Source organism: Mauremys mutica, chromosome 11, assembly GCF_020497125.1.
Source record: "Mauremys mutica isolate MM-2020 ecotype Southern chromosome 11, ASM2049712v1, whole genome shotgun sequence".
NCBI lineage: Eukaryota > Metazoa > Chordata > Testudines > Geoemydidae > Mauremys > Mauremys mutica.
Genome location: NC_059082.1, coordinates 30732870 through 30752738, shown reverse-complemented (window position 1 = coordinate 30752738; position 19869 = coordinate 30732870). Strand labels below are relative to the sequence as shown.

At 42.1% G+C, this 19869-nt stretch overlaps 1 protein-coding gene across 6 annotated transcripts in view; it reads left to right on the top strand.

Moving 5' to 3' along the window:
* Nucleotides 1-19869, top strand: part of OTUD7A (OTU deubiquitinase 7A) — a 402354-nt gene that overhangs the window by 261749 nt on the left and 120736 nt on the right. For 3 of the 6 annotated variants that reach the window (XM_044980928.1, XM_044980927.1, XM_044980929.1), the window contains one exon: nt 17503-17657. In XM_044980928.1, the coding sequence (XP_044836863.1) occupies nt 17507-17657 (151 nt within the window). In that variant the 5' untranslated portion in view covers nt 17503-17506. Of the gene's footprint in view, nt 1-16583; nt 16885-17502; nt 17658-19869 lie in introns of those variants that run through there. The other 3 variants (XM_044980926.1, XM_044980931.1, XM_044980930.1) reach the window with 2 other exon arrangements.

Below are 19869 nucleotides of genomic sequence, written 5' to 3'. Positions count from 1 at the left end.
TTTGACAACATGTTGTAACGTGTCTGGAGGGGTAAGATGATGCAATAAGACCTCTCATCAGCAGTGTCAAATTCTACCAAGTTCAGCAGAAGAATGGAAAGTTTCCTGCTGTTAGAATCATGCTGAGGTTGGATGATTGTCTTAATTCTGTAATCTGGATGGAAGCTGCTGTACAACTCCTCAGATGTCTAAAGTGACGGATTGGAGCTGAGAATTCTCAGCCCATTTCTCCCTATGGACATCAGCACCACCTGTTCTCTCTTCCTTCCCCACCCCCTTCTTTCCCCCTTACCCCTGTCTGCTTACAAGTGGCTGAAGAGAATCCCAGTCCCACCCACTTTCCACCTGCACCTCTTCCACCCCTAGTTCTCTCACTGCTTTGTTCTGAACCCCTTGTCCTCAGCATCAGGCAACATAGGGATCTTGGCAAAACTTGAATACATTTTGAGGTATGAGAGGAGACTTGCTGGCATGGCAAGGACACAGGGCCTGTAAGGATCTTTTATCCCAACTCAGCTCCTCCACCTGGTGCACAGAAACCCCCCCTCCTCCTTATTACAAATTATGTCCCAGAGATTCCATTTTTGCTGAGGAATATGGTCAGTGCCAATGCTGTGTAACATTTCAGGATGGGACAGTTTCCTAGAGGTTAAAAATAAAACCAGATGGTCATGTGTCAGAATGTCCCTATGCAGTCTAAAGCTCGTAAAGAGCTACCCTATAAATTTGATTATTTGTATTCTAATTCTTATAATGTGCCAATCAGTCTGTAGGTGCGGGTACAGCATGGGAAATTATGTCACCAACTGACTTACTACTGCACACCCACACTCAGACCAGAGTCTGAGGGTATGTCTACACTACAAGACTATTTTGAATCAACTTAATTCGAATTTGTGGAATCGACCTTATGAAGTCGAAGTTGTGTATCCACACTAAATACACTAGTTCGACTGTGTGAGTCCACAGTAACGGGGCCAGTGTCGACTTTGGAAGCGGTGCACTGTGGGAAGCTATCCCACAGTTCCCGCACTCCCCGCTGCCCATTGGAATCCTGGGATTTCCCCCCAATGCATGCTGGGGGAAAAATGTGTCGAGGGTGGTTTTGGGTAACTGTCATCATTGAACCGTCAATCACGCCCTCCCTCCCTCCGTCCCTGAAAGCGCCTGCGGGCAATCTGTTCGTGCACTTTTCTGCTCAGTGACAGCGCGGGCGCCACAGCACTTTGAGCACGGATCCTGCTGCAGTTATGGCCGTTGTCAACTCCTTGCACCTTATCGTCCACCTCTTCCTCAGTCAGCTGCTGAGAAATAGGGCTACTTTTCAATGCTGCTGCGAGCACTGGTGGACCATGGGGGACGTTTTACCAACATCAACGTCGGGTGGCCAGGCAAAGTTCATGACGTGCGTGTTTTCAGGAACTCTGGTCTGTTTAGACGCCTGCAGGAAGGTAGTTTCTTCCCGGACCACAAAATAAGTCTTGGGGATGTGCAGATGCCTATAGTGATCGCCGGGTCCCAGCCTACCCGCTAATGCCCTGGCTCGTGAAGCCCTATGCAGGCGCCTTGCACAGCGACAAGGAACTCTTCAAGTACCAGCGAGCAGCGAGCAGCGTGACCTGTGACTGTTCAGTTTCTTTACAGAGAAGCTGAAGCTGCCCCTGTTTCTTTACCAAGTTACTGTTGACTAGCATCTGCAGTTACATACCCCATCCACCCCGCTTCCCCCACTTCCAACACACGTTTAAAAATAAAATACATGTTCCACTGTAACTTTACAAAGGTTTCTTTATTGATGACTTTGCATTAAAGGGTTGAAACTGGGATGCAGACTGTGCTGGGTAGGGTGTGCAGTGATGTAAAGACCGCCTCTAAACTCGAGGAATGACAGGCTCCTGCTCCCAGAGCGGTCTGCAGTGCCGGACTGGATGTTTCAACGGAGCCTGCCATCCCTCCTTTTTGGGACTCTGTGTGCGGGGGCTATGTGGCCTTTTGGCGGGGGAGGACGGATACAGATTCCTCTGCTGCGTGGCTGTGTGGTCCAGGACAGGGACCATTGCATGAGATCTGTAACCCCCCTCCCCCGCTACAAAGTCACGTACCCCCCCACCCACACAGAACCTGCAAACCACCTCCCATACCGACCAGGGTGCTTACTGACTGCAGTGTGTGTGTGAGACCTGCTGCTGATCCTGCCCCCATGTCTGTACCCTGGTAAAGGTGATTGTCCTGTCAAATTACCAACCCCCTTCCCCCCCTTCAAACACAGTCTCCTCTAAAAGAACATGACGGAAACAGTAATTAACAGAAAAGTATTTTTTATTATCAACTAGACAGTTAGGGGATGAAACTGGGATGGGGGCTTGGGTGAGGTGGGAAGGAAAGGACTTCTCAAAATTTAGGGTATGAGAGCTTTTGGGTACTTGAGCACTCTGCTGGGGTGCAGTGACAGTTTACACGGCCTCTGGCGCCCCTCCTTCTGGTTATTTTGGGTGAGGGGGGTATGGGACTTTGTGGTGGGGGAGGGCAGTTGCAGATACACTGCAGGGGGGCTCTGTCCTCCTGCCTGAGGTCCTGCAGAACATGCACAAGGCGCAGGAGCATGTCCGTTTGCTCCCTCATTAGTCCAAGCAGCGTTTGAGTCGCCTGCTTGTCTTCCTCACGCCACCTCTCCTCCCGTTCGCTGTGTGAGCGCTGGTACAGAGAGAGGGTCTCCCTCCACTGGCTCTGCTGGTCCGCGTCGTCTCGGGAGCACCCCATAAGTTCAGCGAACATCTCGTCCCGTGTCTTTTTCTTTCGCCGCCTAATCTTTGCCAGCCTCTGTGAGGGGGATGCTGTGGCGGGTCTGGAGACAGTCCAAGCTGTGTGATGGGAAAAAGGGAGTGAATTCCTTGCAAAGATAAATTTTTGCGAACAATGAACACAGTCTAGTCTGTCTCTGTGAATTCTGGGTTGAGATCCCAGTGCCAGATGGGGCAAAAACCATTTTTGCGGGTGGTTCTGGGTAAATGTCGTCAGTCATCCCTTCCTCCGGGAAAGCTACAGCAGACAATCATTTCAAGCCCGTTTTCCCTGGATTGCCCTGGCAGACGCCACAGTGTGGAAACAATGGAGCCTGTTTTGCCTTTTGTGCCTGTCACCGTATGTGTACTAGATGCCGCTGAAAGAGGCGGTCCAGCAGCAATACACAGCAGCATGCTTTTGCTTTTGCATGACAGCAGAGATGGTTACCAGCCATATTGTACCATCTACCACACCATAAGATGGTAATAAAATGGGCATGGTTACCAGTCCTTTTGCACTGCACCATTTGCTGCTGTCATAAGTGCCCCTGTCTGCTGTTAGCCAGGGGCGCAAAAGCCAAAATTGGAAATGACTCTCTGAGTCAATCCCTCCTTTTTGGTATCTAAAAATAGAATCAGTCCTGCCTAGAATATGGGCAAGTGTACTAGAGAACCAATGTATCAGAGAACCAGAGAGCACAGCTGCTCTGTGTCAGATCCTGCATAGATTATGAGCTGTATGCTATTCACAGGGGGTGCTCCTGCAACAACCCCACCTGTTCATTCCATTCTTCCCCAGCCTTCCTGGGCTACCATAGCATTGTCCCCCCACTTGTGTGATGAAGTAATAAAGAATGCAGGAATAAGACACAGTGACTTGTTATTGAGAAATGAGTGGAAGGCAGCCTCCAGTTGCTATGATAGTCCAGATAGGACATTAAGGAGTGTGGAGGAGAGGAGCCCAGCATCCTGCTGCTAGTCCAGGGGCAATTGAATCTTTTCTTGACACATGAAGGGTGGGGGCTGATGAAGCTCAGCCCCCTGTTGCTATGATGACGATGGTTATCAGCCATATTGTACCATCTACCAGGAAAAATTAGGGCCAGGCGCCCTTGATTGACCTTACCGATGCTAGTCAGCATGGTTACCAGCCCTTTTGCACTGCCCCATGTGCCAATAGGCTGATGATGAGGACGGGTACCAGTCATTTTGTACCATCAGCCACCCATGGCGGGGGGGGGGGCAAGGATGTTGGTGTTGAGTGCTGCAGCATCGCGTCTATCTGCAGCATTCAGTAAAGATAGGGTGACATGTAAAAGAGTCAAGAGAGGATTGTTTTCCCTTTCACTTCTGGGGGTGGGTGGGGGGCTGCGTAAATTGCCTAGCTATGCCCTGACCCACCGCGGACACTGTTTTTGACCCTAGAAGCATTTGGAGCTCAGCCAAGAATGCAAATGCTTTTCGGAGACAGCAGGAACTGTGGGATACCTTGCGTCCTCAGTCCCCCCTCCCTCCATGAGCGTCCATTTGATTCTTTGGCTTTCCGTTACGCTCGTCACGCAGCAGCGTGCTGAGTCTCTGCTATGCCGTCTGTCCGGAGATTTTTTAAAAATACTTTGGACCAGGCGTAACATTACAGTAATTCCCCCAATTAGATGCAGGAGTCTCCGAGCGAGATCACCCTGAGGACGGTCACTGAAGGAGATAGAGAGCGCATGCTGCGTGAAAGCTAGCACAAACCAGGGCCCTATGCAGCCGTGCTCGGGGAGGCAATGCTCCCTGAGTACCTCATGAAAGCCTCGCGCGGAAAAGTGTGCTGCCACGGAGCACCCAATAAAGCAGCTCTCCCTAGGAACCTCCTGCGGAGGCTTTTAGATTACCTCCAGGAGAGCTTCGTGGAGATCTCCCAGGAGGATTTCTGTTCTATCCCCATATATAGAGAGACCTCCTTTTCACATACTTCAGATTCCTGTTATATTAAGAATAAAAGTTTACATGGTTAAAGCACTTACCGACTGCTCCTTCACCTGATTCAGGATCCGGGTTAATGGCCGGGGAGGGTTGGTAGGGGATCTCCGTGACGGTGATGAAGAGATCCTGGCTGTCGGGGAAAGCAGCATTGTAAGCGCTGTCGCCTGCCTCGTCCTCCACAAACCCTTCCTCATCTTCCCCGTCCGCGAACATCGCCGAGGAACTGGCCGTCGACACTGTCCCATCGTCAGAGTCCATGGTCACTGGTGGGGCAGTGGTGGCAGGCTCCGTAGCGTCCGTTTGCCACTTTGATTTTTTGGTAGCCTTGTCTGGGGTCCTTGATTTTCACGCGGCGCTGCGTTGCATCCCGCCTGTATCCTCTGTCTCTCATGGCTTTGGAGACCTTCTCGTAGGTCTTTGTATTCCGTTTTTTGGAGCGCAGCTCCGAAAGCACAGACTCATCGCCCCACACACCGATCAGATCCAAGAGTTCCCGGTCAGTCTATGCTGGGTCCCTCTTTCTATTCAGAGATTACATGAACTCCTCTGCTGGAGAGCTCTGCATCGCTGCCGGTGCTGCTGAGCTCGCCCCGATGTCCAACCACGAAATGAGATTCTAACTGTCCAGACAGGAAAAGGAATTCAAATTTTCCCGGGACTTTTCCTATATGGCTGCTCAGAGCATCCAAGCTCGGACTGCTGTCCAGAGCATCAACAGAGTGGTGCAGTGTGGGATAGCTCCCGGAGCTAGTAAGTTCGATTTGCATCCACACCTAGCCTAATTCGACATAGCCATGTCGAATTTAGCGCTACTCCCCTCGTTGGGGTGGAGTACCGAATTCGAACTGAAGAGCCCTCTAGGTCGAATTAAATGGCTTCCTGGTGTGGACGGGTGCACGGTTAATTCGAATTAACGCTGCTAAATTCGAATTAAAGTCCTAGTGTGGACCAGGCCTGAGAAAAGAGATTGGCTTAGACTGTGCCTTAAAGGGCAAGAGACTTGAGCTTTCTCAGACCAGTTGCGGCAAGCAAACTCTGCAGTTAGATGAGACAGCCCTTTCTCCAGCTGTCCAAATGGTCATGTCTAGAGGGGCTATAACTGCCCTAAATGACCTCATCTACCATCACAGCATTTGGGGAAAAGAGTGATCACTCAAGTATCCAAAAAGATGGGGGAAGGTCTAGAGACCCAGATGATGTGCAGTCATGGGGAAACCACAAGAGAAGAACTATAGAGATAATGTCACAACTTGACTTGTGCCTTGAGGCAAATAGAATAAGGCAGCATAGTCTTTGGTTTTACAGGATCTCTGTGGCTAACACTGCAAAACTGTCAAGCAGCTGGAGCTTCCCACTGGAGAAGTATAGGTTGAACTGCAATAATAGAATCACAAAGACATCGATAACTGTGGCAAGTTCTATAGCAGAGAGGGATGTAATCTCTTTACCAGATCCAAATGAAAAACCAATATCATCTGAAAATCTAGAAGCAATTAGACATCCAGAAATTCTCTGACATTTCAAACCTCCTTGCATAAAAGTTTACAGTATTTGTTTCTGCTCTTTAACAGAAACAGGTTCCACCCTACCACATGCCCTGTGGCCCCAGTTCAGCAAAATATTTAGTCATTTGATTTCAGCAATACTTCAACATATGCTTTAAGTTAAGTACAACTTAAGGGCTTTGCTGAATCAGGGCCTAGATCTTTTTCTCTGTATAGAAATGGTTCAGATATGTCTGAGTCAATAGGTATCTTTAGTTTTTAGAAATTATAACCGCATGGGCTTGTCTATATGGTCAGTTTGTGCATGGAAGGTTCAAGTGCTGTAGATTTACAGCCCAGCTTGCCATACGCGAATTTTTCATGTAGATGAGTGTCTGTAACTTAAAAAATTGAGGCATTTATGTTAATTCCCACATATATTGCTCATGCACATGCAGAATTGTGCCTTTTTTCTTCGGTGAACTATATTTTAAACTATTGTTTCTACTTGATTTTGGAATATATGTTAACTTTTTGATTCCTTCCAAAAGGTGTCAGTTGCTCATTTCCCTACCCCCAAAATAATAGCAATATAGTTAATGGACATAGCAAGGAATCCATTCTAGCAAAGAGTGTCAATTTGCCAGTAAATCCCATATACTCCTTGCAGTGATAGAGATGTAGAGAATATCATTACCCTTATGTCAGCTTTTCACATTTTTGCTTACACACATTTGCCATTCTGGACAGATGCCAATGAATTGAAAGCAATGACATTTTTGTAGCTGTATAATGTGCTAGTATTTTCCTGTGTTTTATTAGACACAGTATAACCACCAAAATCTTACTTAAGAAAGGCTTATGAATTCTTAAAACTAATGCTTAGAGGCACTGTAGAATAAAGTTAATAGAAAACTATTTTAATGATGCAGTTGTGCAGGGTGTTTTCTAAACAGTTTCCTATTAAAAACTGTGTCAACTGGTACAATGTGATTTTTATTTATTTTATATATATATATAAAATATGTGTGTGTGTATATATATTTATTATTGATACATTGTATTATCTGTCATCTATAGTTGGAGATAAACTTCATAATATGGGCTGTCCTGCGGCTTTTATCATTTGTAAAGCCAGCACACAGAGAACAGAAGGAAGTTCCCTTGGTGCCTTCCTTCCGCCCCCCACCCCCGCTCCAAAGACTCTTGTATATTCTGGGCCAGATTCTCCATTGCCCCGCTCCTTGTGTAGTCATTTCCACTTGTGCAAAATGGATGTAAAATGTTGTTATGACTTGGTAGCATTTCACACTCACTCTGCACAGGTGTAAATGACTGTGAAGTGGAAGGAAGTGGACAATCAGGCCGTTTTAATCTCTAATATTACATCACGATATACTTAGGCTCACATTTCTTTAATCACTGCCAAAGACACTGCTGTTCATTCTTCTCCAGCCAACTCATATTTTCAGGCACTTATTCCTAGTTCAGTTTTCCAGCTCTCAAGGATACAGGGAAAAGGATAAAGTTCAATACAAGATTTTATCATCTGGAAATTCTGTGTTAACAAAATGCAACCAGTACTGTGTAATTCCATTGCCAAAAAAAGGCGCAACCCTGAAAAGTGTTCTCTGCATCTGCAAATGTAACATTTCAGATTTGAGAGTGTCAGAAGTGCCCAGGACAGTTGTACCCATAAAGTCTTCCTTACTTGTCTCTCTGTTCTGTTTTTAACCCTGTGAAACAGAAATAAATCTGAAATTTCATTTTTCTTTGTGTGAAATTCTGTCCATTTTTCAACCAGCTCCAATTTACATATATTGTGGACTTTGGTGTCATGGGAATTTTTCTAACACAAACTCATAGTGGATTACAAAACCACTTAGGCATCTGCTTAAGTCCTCTGCTGTTCAGGACAGTTCTTAGGTAAATGCTTAACTTTAATATACTTAAGTCCCATTGATTTAGAATGCTGAAAATTAAGCATGTATTTAAGTGGTATTCTGAATAGAGGTGCTTTATTGAATTGAGGGAGGTCTATGGTGGATAAAATAAAGTGGAAATTAAGTTAACCTTATAAACCAAGGCTCAGGAGAAGACAATCCATGTTTGGAAATAGCCATGTTTCTCTCAGATGATCTATATTAATTACTAACAGAGGTGAGTCTGTGTCTTGGTCACTATAAATACTTTAGAGATTCAAAGTAATTCCTATCAATTATTTTTGATGAAACATTTTCTTTCTGTCACTCAGGCTGCTGCTCTTTCTTTAATAATTCACCACCTTGTTACCTGAGCGGACGATTTTCTGAGCAATTTTGTGACCTAGTGAACTAAAAGCTGAGCGACAGCATTAACTCCAGTTCCCTTACTGTTGATGGTTTGTCGGCTCAAATTCAAAGCAAATCTAATCTGATGGATCTGATTGTTTAATTTTGCTTTCTTCCTTAATAATTGTTCGGCTATTTTGCAAATGTGCATTTGGCAAAATGTTTCTAATCAAAAGTGGAACATCTTTAGAAATGCTGTAAAAAGAGAATGAAAAGTCTTTATGTAACTGTCTGAATGCTATGGGATGCACTTCACATGGAGAAAACTGAGGAAGAAATTATGAAAGCCTTAGTTAAAAGAAACCAGTTGTTTGCTGCATCAAATGTGGTTTTATTTCGTAGATTTGTTTTATTTACTGAATTCAGTTATCTAAAGGGTGGACTAAGTGACATTTTTAAAAATACTTTAAAATGTGATATGTCTCAGTAAAAATTATTTTCAGTGTCTGGAGCTATGTAAAGCTGGGGAGTCTTTGTACCATACATGTCTGCAAATTAAAAAAAAATACAAATTCAACCACAGAGAGATGGTGCCCCTCGGAAAAGGATAACAGTTTGCCCTTAGCCTTCACATTGCCTCACCAGTCAAGAGGAGTCAGCAATGTTAATCAGACACTTAAAGAATTCACATTAACAAAATAAATAACCTTTGTGTGCCATCTCCGACCATTGGATATATTTGCTAGTCGCAGAAGGACCGCATGCCATTGTAGGCAATCTCATCATACCATCCCCTCCATAAATTTATCAAACTCAGTCTTAAAACTAGTTAGGTTTTTTGCCCCCATTGCTCCCCTTGGAAGGCTGTTCCAGAACTCAATCCTCAGATGGCTAGAAATCGTCATCTAATTTAAATCTTAAACATATTGATTGCCAGTTTATAGCCATTTGTTCTTGTGCCAGCATTTGCCCTTAATTTAAATAAATTCTCCCCCTTCTGAGTGCTCATCTTGCAGTCATATTGCCCTTTAGTCTCCATTTTGTTAGGCTAAAGAAGCTAAGCTCCTTAAGTATCCACTCATAAGGTAGGTTCTCCATTCCTCTGATTGTCCTAGTAGCCCGTCTCTTCACATGTTCTAGTTTGAATTTATTTTTCTTAAACATGGGAGACCAGAATTACACACAATATTCCAGATGAGGTCTTCACAAGTGCCTTGGATAATAGTAGTAACACTTCCCTATCTCTACTGGAAATACCTTACCTGAGGCATCCCAGGATTGCATTAGCCTTCTTCACAGCCACATCACATTGGTGGCTCATAGTTGTCCTGTGGTTGATCAACACACTCAGGTCTTTTTCCTCCTCTGTAGCTTCCAACTGATAAGTCCCTAGTTTGTAGCAAAAGTTCTTGTTAGTACCTAGTGCAAAATGCAAGGTTGTGCAAGTGCAAGTATCAAATTTCATCCCATTTCTATTACTTGAGATTTGAGGACTTCAGAAACTCAGCTAGAGGTTATGGGCCTATTACAGGAGTGGCTGGGTGAGGGTCTGTGGTATGCAATTTGCGGGAGGTCGAATGAGATGATCATGATGGTCCCTTCTGGCGTTAAAGTCTATGGGAGCAGATGAATTGATCCAAAGCCCACTGAAGTTGATGGAAACCTTTCTACTGACTGGGCTTTCGATCTGGTTCATAGTGTATTTTTATTAGCTGTCTTTGTTTTTAATTTTAAATCTTCAGAAGTGAAAAGCTTGTGATTCAACCCCTTTGTCCGTTGCATGCAAACAGCATGGCATTTCTGAAAGTCATTTTCTGTAGTCCTTCAAAGTGGATTTCAACTTCCTCTTCTGAGAGGATTCTGACATTAAATAAATGAGAACCTCAGGTGCTAAGTATTAAATTTATTTATGCATTTATTTTCCGTAAGAAGAATGTTGTTCTTTTGAGGAAGACTGTGCTTTCATAGACTGATGATATCTGCTCCAAGTGGATATGCAACATTATGAGAGTGAGCAAGTGTTAATAGTTACAATTGCCATTAGTAGCAAACATGGTGATGGTTCGGTAGTGTAGGAGGTGCTGTGTTCATTTGGTTAGAACAAAAAGTCTGGCAGCCAGCTGGATTCTGAATTTCTAATTTGTCGTGAGTCACCGCCTCCTTCCTTATAGTTTTTCTTTCCTTGCTTAAGTCTTTCTTTCCTGTCCCATCTGGGTCTGTTTTTATTACTAAAAGTGGCTTTCTGGCGAAAAGGACCTTTTATCAGAAAGTCTGATTGAAAGATTAATTCTTGCCTAAACTGAAGGAAGCTGAGAGAACAGAGTTTACCAGCTTGTGTTATATGCTGCCCCCATCATACAGAGGCAAGATTCTCACAGTTTCCCTCATAAAGCAGGATGCCCCTGTTTTCTCCAAGAAGTAGGTGTTCTTGGGTTTTCTGATTAGTTACTACTTTAGAGAGCATTGGCAATGGGATAATGCCGCAGTTTGACTTGTTCTATTTCAGTAAAAGTTGCAGCTGTGGCTATAGTCCAGTTACCAGTGTGTTGCATTCTCTTCCGACATCAGCCAGAGTGGCATTAAAAATAGAATGCCCAAGTATTCTCTATTTGTATGTATGGGTCTTGGAAGATGAATCGTCTACAACACAAGGCAACATCTCTTTTGGGGAAAAAAACTGCTTAGGCTGTTGGCATGACCTCTGGTGCAACTTATGAGATGGGTTACAGGTGAGCTACAAAGCTATTGGCACACACAGAGTATGGGGTTCTGATGACCTGTGTCACCATGAGAGCAATGCAAAGGTGATTCATGATGTCATAAAGGCACTGAGAGATGGCTCTGGCTTTCCTATATTTCAAGGATTTCAAGCTTAAGAAAACCTTGTTCTAGTTCATTTACATTGTGGGTTGGATGGCTCAGGATATTTGGATTTAAGGGCCATTCACTTTCAAGTCAATGTTTTGGGTCTTTCCCAAGTTGAGGATGACCAAAAGTTATCAATATTTATTTGGTCATCTATATGATCTCGGGCCAATCCTTGTCACAAAAATCCATTAACAGAAATGACTGTCAGCCTCTGAATTGAGGCCAAAGATTAAATCGGAATAGAGAACGATTTAGCCACTTGCCCGTGGACTTGCCCTCATCTGGACCAAGACGTAGTGACTGGGCAGAGAGGAAAAGCCTTAACTGCTGCCTGTGTTGCACTTGTCCTGTGAAAAGAGGACTTCAGTTTCTAGTGTTGCCAATCTTGCACATCCTTCAAATATTAAATTAGCTCTGAGGAGGCTTGGTTAAGGCCTCTCGCTAGTTTTAAACTCCAGATTTAGGTTTGAACATGTCCCATCTCTCTGATGGGCCACACCAAAAATCTCTTTATGCAAATATAAATGAAATGCTGTGGGTCCCACCCCCTCACACACATGGTAGATGGACTGTCTATTTATGGCTTGTGTCATGTTTTCGATAGTACTAAATCAGCTAAATAAAATATATATTCTTGATTTGTGTCTTCCTGTCTCATTATGGAAAATACCCAGGAAGAAAAACTATGAAACTGAGCAGTCAAACGTGTGTGTTTAAAATCATAAACATGAAGTTAGGAAAAAAGAGGGGGTTATGAGGGGAGCTGATCTGAAATGTTGGAGGTGTTTTTCCCTACAGAAATATTGGAGTTTTTTAACTGAAAACTCAAACTGAAAATGTTCAGATGAAGGTTTTTGGTTTTAATTTATTCCATTTTTTTTATTTTTCTGTAGAAAGCAGATGCTTTTGCGGGGAGGGACTCATTTTGTTGAAAACCCAGTTTTCCATCAAAAATAGTTTTGACAGAAACATGTTGACCAGCCATAGCCATGAATTGGGAGGGATCAATGGACCACAGCTGTGAGGAGGAGAGGGATCTATTGATAAATGTGTGGGGCTAGGAAGGAAAAGACAAGTAGGATGCAGACTGATTTTACTGTCCAAGAAAAGGAAGTGTTAATGCCTTTGGGATAAGCATACAAACTTTCAGCTCATTAACCGAACCAGATCTCTGACCCTATTGGGGTTCACTCATCCCTCATAGTTGCAGAGTCATAGATAGTGGAGAGGGGAAAGATTTACTAGGTCATCCAATCCAGCTCCCTGTCTAGGCCCCAACAAAAGTCAATGGGAGTTTTGTAATTAACTTTGATGGCGCTGGAGCTTTACCCCTAGCGTTTTGCCTGTGCACATTTTGTAATATTATTTGACTCACCATAAATTCCTAATAATATGTTGCTTTCAGCCACATTAATGTGTGTGGCTGTGGGGGGAATAGGTGATATTTATTATTGTAAGAAAGGTCGCTTTCTACTGGAACAGTGCTCTAGTCACTGGATCTTGTTTTCAGACCTGTTCAGATCTCTCATTGGCACGATGACATACCTCTTCAGACTAGATTTATCTAGGCCTTCTGGCTTAGCTAGCAACTTGCTTTGCCCATTGACCCAACAGAACCTTTGGGAATGTGGAACCCATGTTACGCCACAAAATATTTCTCAGCCTGAAGTGCTTTTCAGAAGATATTTGAAATAATGGGAGGGGGAAACCTAGCATTAAAAATAGTGAAATATTGCTAGTATACAGATGATCCATGATTTGACTCGTTCAGACTGACATACAGCTAAAATTTCCAAATGTTTGAATGATCTGTCCCCCGCACCGATTAATGATTGTATTTGACTACCCTGAATATACACATTTCTAAAAATCACAAAGTTTTACTGCCAGATGAGTCATTTATGATTAAGATTTGAAATTTACTAATGCTTTGCATCATTCATCTTCAACAAGCTCTTTAAACTTGAATCTGAATGTCTGCATCCTTCTGGTGCAGGTTTATTTCATCCATTCTCCAGGTCATAAAGAAAATTGTCATGGATTTTTGGTTACAATGTTCTCCTGTTTAACCCCCTCCTCTCCTTGTGTGCAGCTATTTTAGAAATTAATCTGTGTTTACTAGGAAAATATTGGAAGCAGCAACATTACTCCCTTCGTACCTTATGCTTAAAACTGTTAAAATTCAACTGCTGAACAGAATGTATACCAAACTGTAACCCTATGGCCAAATTTAGCCATAATCTATCAAGGTAATGGGCTTTCGTGAAGTGCTTGCATTTTTCTTGTAAATCTTTCCATGTTTCCCTTGATTACTGGTTCTAGGTGAACTTTTATAGCTTTCCCTTGTCCAGTTGTGCTAAAAGTTGTGAAAGTGGTTCTCTTACCTTTCTGAAACGCAGCCTGATATGACAATGATGAGTGCAATGTAAGTAAATTAAATAAAAACGTATGTGGCCTAGATTGCCAGCTCACATTTGACTTCATCTCCAACGCTTACAGTTTGAATGGACCCATTTTTCAAGGTGTTTTGTGCACCACATTTTTAGGAGGGACAAACCATTCCCTATGCAGCAATTGCTTTCGTAGCTGGTGAAATGATCCTTTTGTAGCATGTCTATAAATGTAGTTTTATAAAGTGTTTTTGAGTCCTTTGAAGAGAGAGATGCCAAGAAATCCAAGATATTTACTTACTTATTATTAAACTTAAATGATAATCCTACCCTATTGTAAGGGCTATTTTCTGAAACCTAATTATCACCAAGGGCTTTCTTTCAAGAAATTCCTAACCTTTTGACAATGTCCAGTTGAGCAACAGCTGTTAAAATAAACTTCAGAAGAGTCTGTTTGTTTGTATATATGGATACATACACACGCATGCTATAATGCAGGGCGTGAGGGAGAGTGTGCTGAAGTGTGGCCTACCTAGCACAGAGGCATAAGAGCATCCAAATGCCCCTTCGCACGTCAGTACTGGCTACCCACATCATGGGTAGCAGTATGGGAGGGGAAGTGGACTCTGCAGAGCTGCTACTTCCCCTCTTGTGCAGGTGAGCTGGAGGGGGAGAACAGAGGAGGCACAGGGTATAGCTGCACCAGCATGCTGGGGAACATGCACTGCATTGGCTCTAGACCTGGCACAGTTTACTCCCTCTTTGCTGCAGTGGCAGAACCAGGAGCCAACTAAAAGTCTGCCCCCAGTGCAGCACAAAAAGATATTTCCCCTTACTCTTGACTCATGGCAAAAGCATGAATGAGCCCATGAGATTACACATTCATCTGATCTTTTCACTTAAAGATTAGCTTTGGCCTCTTGATGGAATGAATGATAGATGCTGAATAAAAGTAAAACTTGTAGTTTCATTTATATCCTACACCATTTCACTTGTACCATCTCCTCTCTGATCTGTTCTGATTCCTTAACAATCCTCAAAAGCTCCTTAAAATGAAGTTTGAATACTGACTATATGATAAATATGTCTGATTCAGCCATTCTTAAAAACAACTGCTCTAAATTTTTGTAGGGAGAGTTGTCTATGAAAATAGATTAGCTTCTACTTGTTCAGGAAATAAGCAAGAATATTTCCCCTACTGTATCTAATACTTATTAATCTGTTACCCAAAGGCTAGACCTTTCCTTAGATCCAAGGGTATTTAGAAAAAAAATGAATATAGGAGAGAGATTCCCCTCTGGGTTGATTTAAAAACTCTGGGGACAAATTATCCTAAAGCTACTTCTATTTTAAGGCCACTTTACTTGGTCAACAATGAAAGTAAAATACTAAAGAAAAGCTCCTGATTGCACATAAACAAGGCTATGTTGCGCCTGTCAGGAAATGCCAGAGATGGGACATACAGTGCACTTTCCTTCCCAATTATTTTTGCTTTGACACTGTAAAGAAAAATTGTGCATGACAGAAAATGAAAAACCCTTCTGTTTTGTTTCCAGAGGTTGTTTTTAGTACACAATAGGCAAAGGTGGCTTCCAGAGTGTTTTTCTAAGTACATTTAAAATATTTCACTTGCTTAAGATTTAATTGCATACTGCTTGTATAAAAAATTCCATTATCTATACAAAAACAAGAATACATTTGCATTTCATCAGCTATGATTGTGGTTCCATTAGCTGCTACGTGCTGGTTCCTAGGCCATGAGTCATTGTCACATACTGGTGTGATTGTTACTTTTCTCAGCAACTGAATGGTACAAACAACCTACAGTAAGCTGCTGAACACATACTGCATCACTTTGCTATAAAATAAGTGAATCATTCTGCAAAGGAAACCTGACTTCCTACCACTTCAGGAAGATGTTAGTCTATTGTGAATCCCCTGATATTAAATAATTAATAGTAATTACTCTAGCTGGCCTGGAACAGTTTCTGTAAAATAGGTGGCTGATGGCTTTTAAGTAAAGCATTTTATTGATTGTGTTTTAACTAACAATTGGGATTATTTTAATTTTATTAACGTGATCTATAATTGCATCTGATGCAAGCAGAACGCATGGGTGAAATCCTGGTCCCATTGAAGTCAATGGTAAAATTCACATTGACTTCATTAGGGCCCAACTTTCACTTTGTGTCTGTGGTAGTTGTTCCTAACTTCTTCTTAGTTTTTTTTTGTTTTGTTTTGTTTTTTTTGAAGGGGGGAGGGGAATTTCATCACTGGAAATTCAGTAGAAGAAAGAATCCATTTGCAGAGTATGCTGGGATTACTACACTACAATGGTGTCTGTAATATTTATAGTAGTATGGTTCATTGTTTGCCTGAAAATTACTTAATTCAAGATGAAAATGAACTTGTATAACAAATGTAGTCAGCTCCATTCCAGTTAGTTTTGAGTGGGGTTGGTGTGTTGTGCAGTATTTTGCAGTATGTAAGTTTATATTTTGAATAGTTGTTACATTTGAATGAAACCAGAGAAGTGTTTATAAAGATCAGTCATGTAACAATGGCTTTCTTAAGAAATGTACAATGTTATCTTGAAAATGTGTTTTTCTCTTAATCATGCTGATATAGAAGAAGAAAAAAAAGTTGCTCCTGCAACAGTGAAAGGTGTTGCTTTGTGTGGTCCTGACAAGATTTCTATTAATAGCACGTGTCATTGATTGTGATGCTGAAAGGCATGTACAACCAATGAGAGAAACTGCCATTGTGAGTGAGTGTGGGTCCCTTCAGACTGTCAACTCAAATGATAGAAAGGAATTGGGGAGAGTAGATATCCACCACCTTCCAGAAATATGAGCAGTAACAATCTGGAGATTGGCCTAGTAGCAGCTTTTGGTGTCATTCCATTCATTGTGGGTGTCATCATTATTGTACTTAAAAGAGATGCACTAATGCAGATGTTTAGAAGGTTCGTTAACACAGCATCTCACACAAAAGAGGTACAAGTTGCTGCTGCTGTTGGTGATGGTGAACATGATTCACAGCACGCCCATGAGGAAGACAGCATTAGTTCCGAGGAAATGGGAGAAGACATAGATTCCCTATCAAGTACATCTTCCAGGCAGGGACAATAGAAATAACCTACGTATTGGTACAGATATTGATACAATAAATAAGGGAACAAGTAATGAGTTATAATATAAGTGTATTTATATTAAAAGTATATTAATACAAAGGTCATGCAATATGGCCTTGGTCCAGATAAGCATATGTTTAACTTGAAGCACATTAACTGAACCAATGGGACAGTTCTCATGCTTAGAGTTAAGCATGTGCCTGTTTGGAGACTTCGACATTTAACACCTACTCTTATGGAGTTTTAATTGTATAACTTCCTTGTGCACTGAAAAGTTGTGCAGAAGGAATATTTTAAAAGAGCAAAGAAAAATAGAAGAGAACACTAGAAGTGTGAAAGATGAGAACTAGTTATTAAAATACTCAGTCACTGGAACAGATTGTGAGCCCAGGCAGAGGCAGATCATAAATGCTATCAACGTGATATTTATGTAAATGTATTTTCTTTTTTTAATCATTGTAACTTTGACCTTTTATTGTCATTTTATAAAAAAAAATTAATTGGGTGTTTTGTTTGGGGGGGGGGAAACGTGTGATTTCCAATATTTTATAGCCTACTATGACAAATACATCTAGAACTCCGTATTTTTGCTCTTGTTTATAGATGGATGTCTTGTAGCCTACCAACAAATCCTGCTACTGCTGCGTGTGTGGCAGCACTTCTACATGATCACATGACTCTTGATATGGACGCGGTCCTGTCAGACTTTGTTCGGTCCACAGGGGCAGAACCAGGTCTGGCAAGAGACCTGCTGGAAGGTAAGCAAACCCCCTAAACCTTTGGTACCTTTTCCTCATATTCAGCACTTTCATGCTGTGGTAAATAAAATGTGAAACAGTTTTTTAAAGCTTCTAGTATAGTCTGTTAAATCACTGATTCCTTAGTATCTGTGCCAACAAGCCAATACTCCTGGCAGTTTAATCACACAAGATTACACCAGTACAGCTGTTTTCAGGAAAAGCCTTAGAAAATCTCATATTGTGATAGAAGCTACATTCTATATTACTTATAATCTTACCTAAAAAGTGAGACAAAAGGCTTTCATCTAGATTCATACTCTGTCATTTTGAGCTGCCTGCCACGCTCATTAGTCATCAAAAGAAATTCTGAGAATATGGAAGAATGGTTCCATTAGTTACTTTAAGCTTCTAATATGGAAAACCATACTGACTTTTGAGTGTGTCATGTTTGTTAATAGTAAGAAAAATGAGGATTGGTTTTGAGTGTGTCTTTTAATCTGGGCTGGTTGTAGGTGCTGCCAAGTGTGGACAGTTACAGATGTTTTGATGTTATGTATATAAAATGCCCACATGCCAAGGGCAAATATTTTTGGTTTTCCTCATATAGCCAAAGTTCAACATATACTGAGCACCTACTATGTGTTTTTAAAATATAGTGGTGAATATTTTTCCTGTTCACAATAGCAGATCAGTGTAATAGTAGCTGGGCTTGAATAGTATTTAGTTTAGTGTTATGTATTGTAATGTATCTTCTTTACTCCAGGTTTATTACTCCAAGTAATAAGGAATAATACAGTAGTAACTCTGAAGTATATACGATGTGGAGTGCAGTTTTGCAATATGTCCTATTTGTTTTGTTTCCAAAGACATCTGTGTTACAGAAAAATAAGTCCTTAGAATGTGTAATTGTGAACGTTCTCCTTAACGCTCACTAAATGTAACAAAAAATCTTTGTTTTGTCTGACTGATTTGATCAACCTGCCATTCTGGGCTGAAGTCCATCATTATCTTCATGACATGGCAATTCACCCAGGTTCACTTAGGGAGTGGAAGAACTGGGCCCCATCTTAATGGGGCTACTCATGGAGTAAAGTACTACTCACTGTGAGTCAGGGTGCAGAACTGGGCCCTTCATGAGGACTTGAAAGTTCTTTAATAAATTCAGTACTAAGAGCCCTGTCCAGTGGTAATGTTATGAGGCTCTCTGGGTACATGCCAGGCTGACTTGTTCAAGGACAAGGCTGACTAGGTGACGTAGGGAATTAAAAAGCAAAAACAGCTGAGCTGCTTGTGTATGTGGATATCACATGTTTGCCAGTGGCCCACAAGCAGCAGGACTTAGGGTTAATATCCATATCCCTTGGGGTAGAAGAAAAGTTTAAGGATTTTTTGTTCTTTTAAACATACATAGGGTTACTTCCCCCACCCCCAAATCCCTGTGTGGGCTGACAGAGGAGACTCCTCGAGTCCCTCCCACTCCACGTTCTTCTTGTATAGGTGGAGAGTCTGTCAATCGGCAGAGTGGTAGAGGGCAGGTTATCTTTTCTTTCCTTTGCATCCCTGGTCGTATCCTTCAGAGAGTGCATCTCCTCAGCTGAGTTTTAGCTGGAGCTGTCATTCAGTGAGAGGGTTTACAGCCAAATATCTCTTTAAAAATTCTTCATTGTTATAAATGCTGTATCTGTATAAGGAGGCCTCTGAAATCTATTAGTGGACAAACTTATTTGCATCTTAGGGCTTCCTTAAAAGGGATATGATCACCCCTTTCTTAGCAAAAGGCAGGTAGTTGTATTTACTGTGGGTGCATAGTGTTGTCTAGAAGTTGGAGTACATGCCTGGGAGAGGCAGGATCCTGGCTGACTTCATGCTATCTCTGCCTTGTTTTCTTCACCTGTGGAAAGGATGCTTACCTACAAAACTAATGTTTGCAATGTGCTTTGCAAACTTCGATCAAAGGCTCTATAGAAGTAATGTTGGTGGAGTTGGTGATTTATCACCATTGCAGTAGGTGAATAAAGCTACACTGAAAAGACTAACAAAGAAGTGGGCAACAAGGAGTTTAATTATTCTTAACAGTCTAATTCCTAGTGTTTAACTTCATTAGACACATACTCCAAATTCTGAGTACAGTACAGACCTGTTTACGCACGGATGTCGGGAATCAAGCCATCACGACCCTGTGTTAACGGACCACGGGTTAAGAGGGCCATGCTGAAATATCTTAAGATAT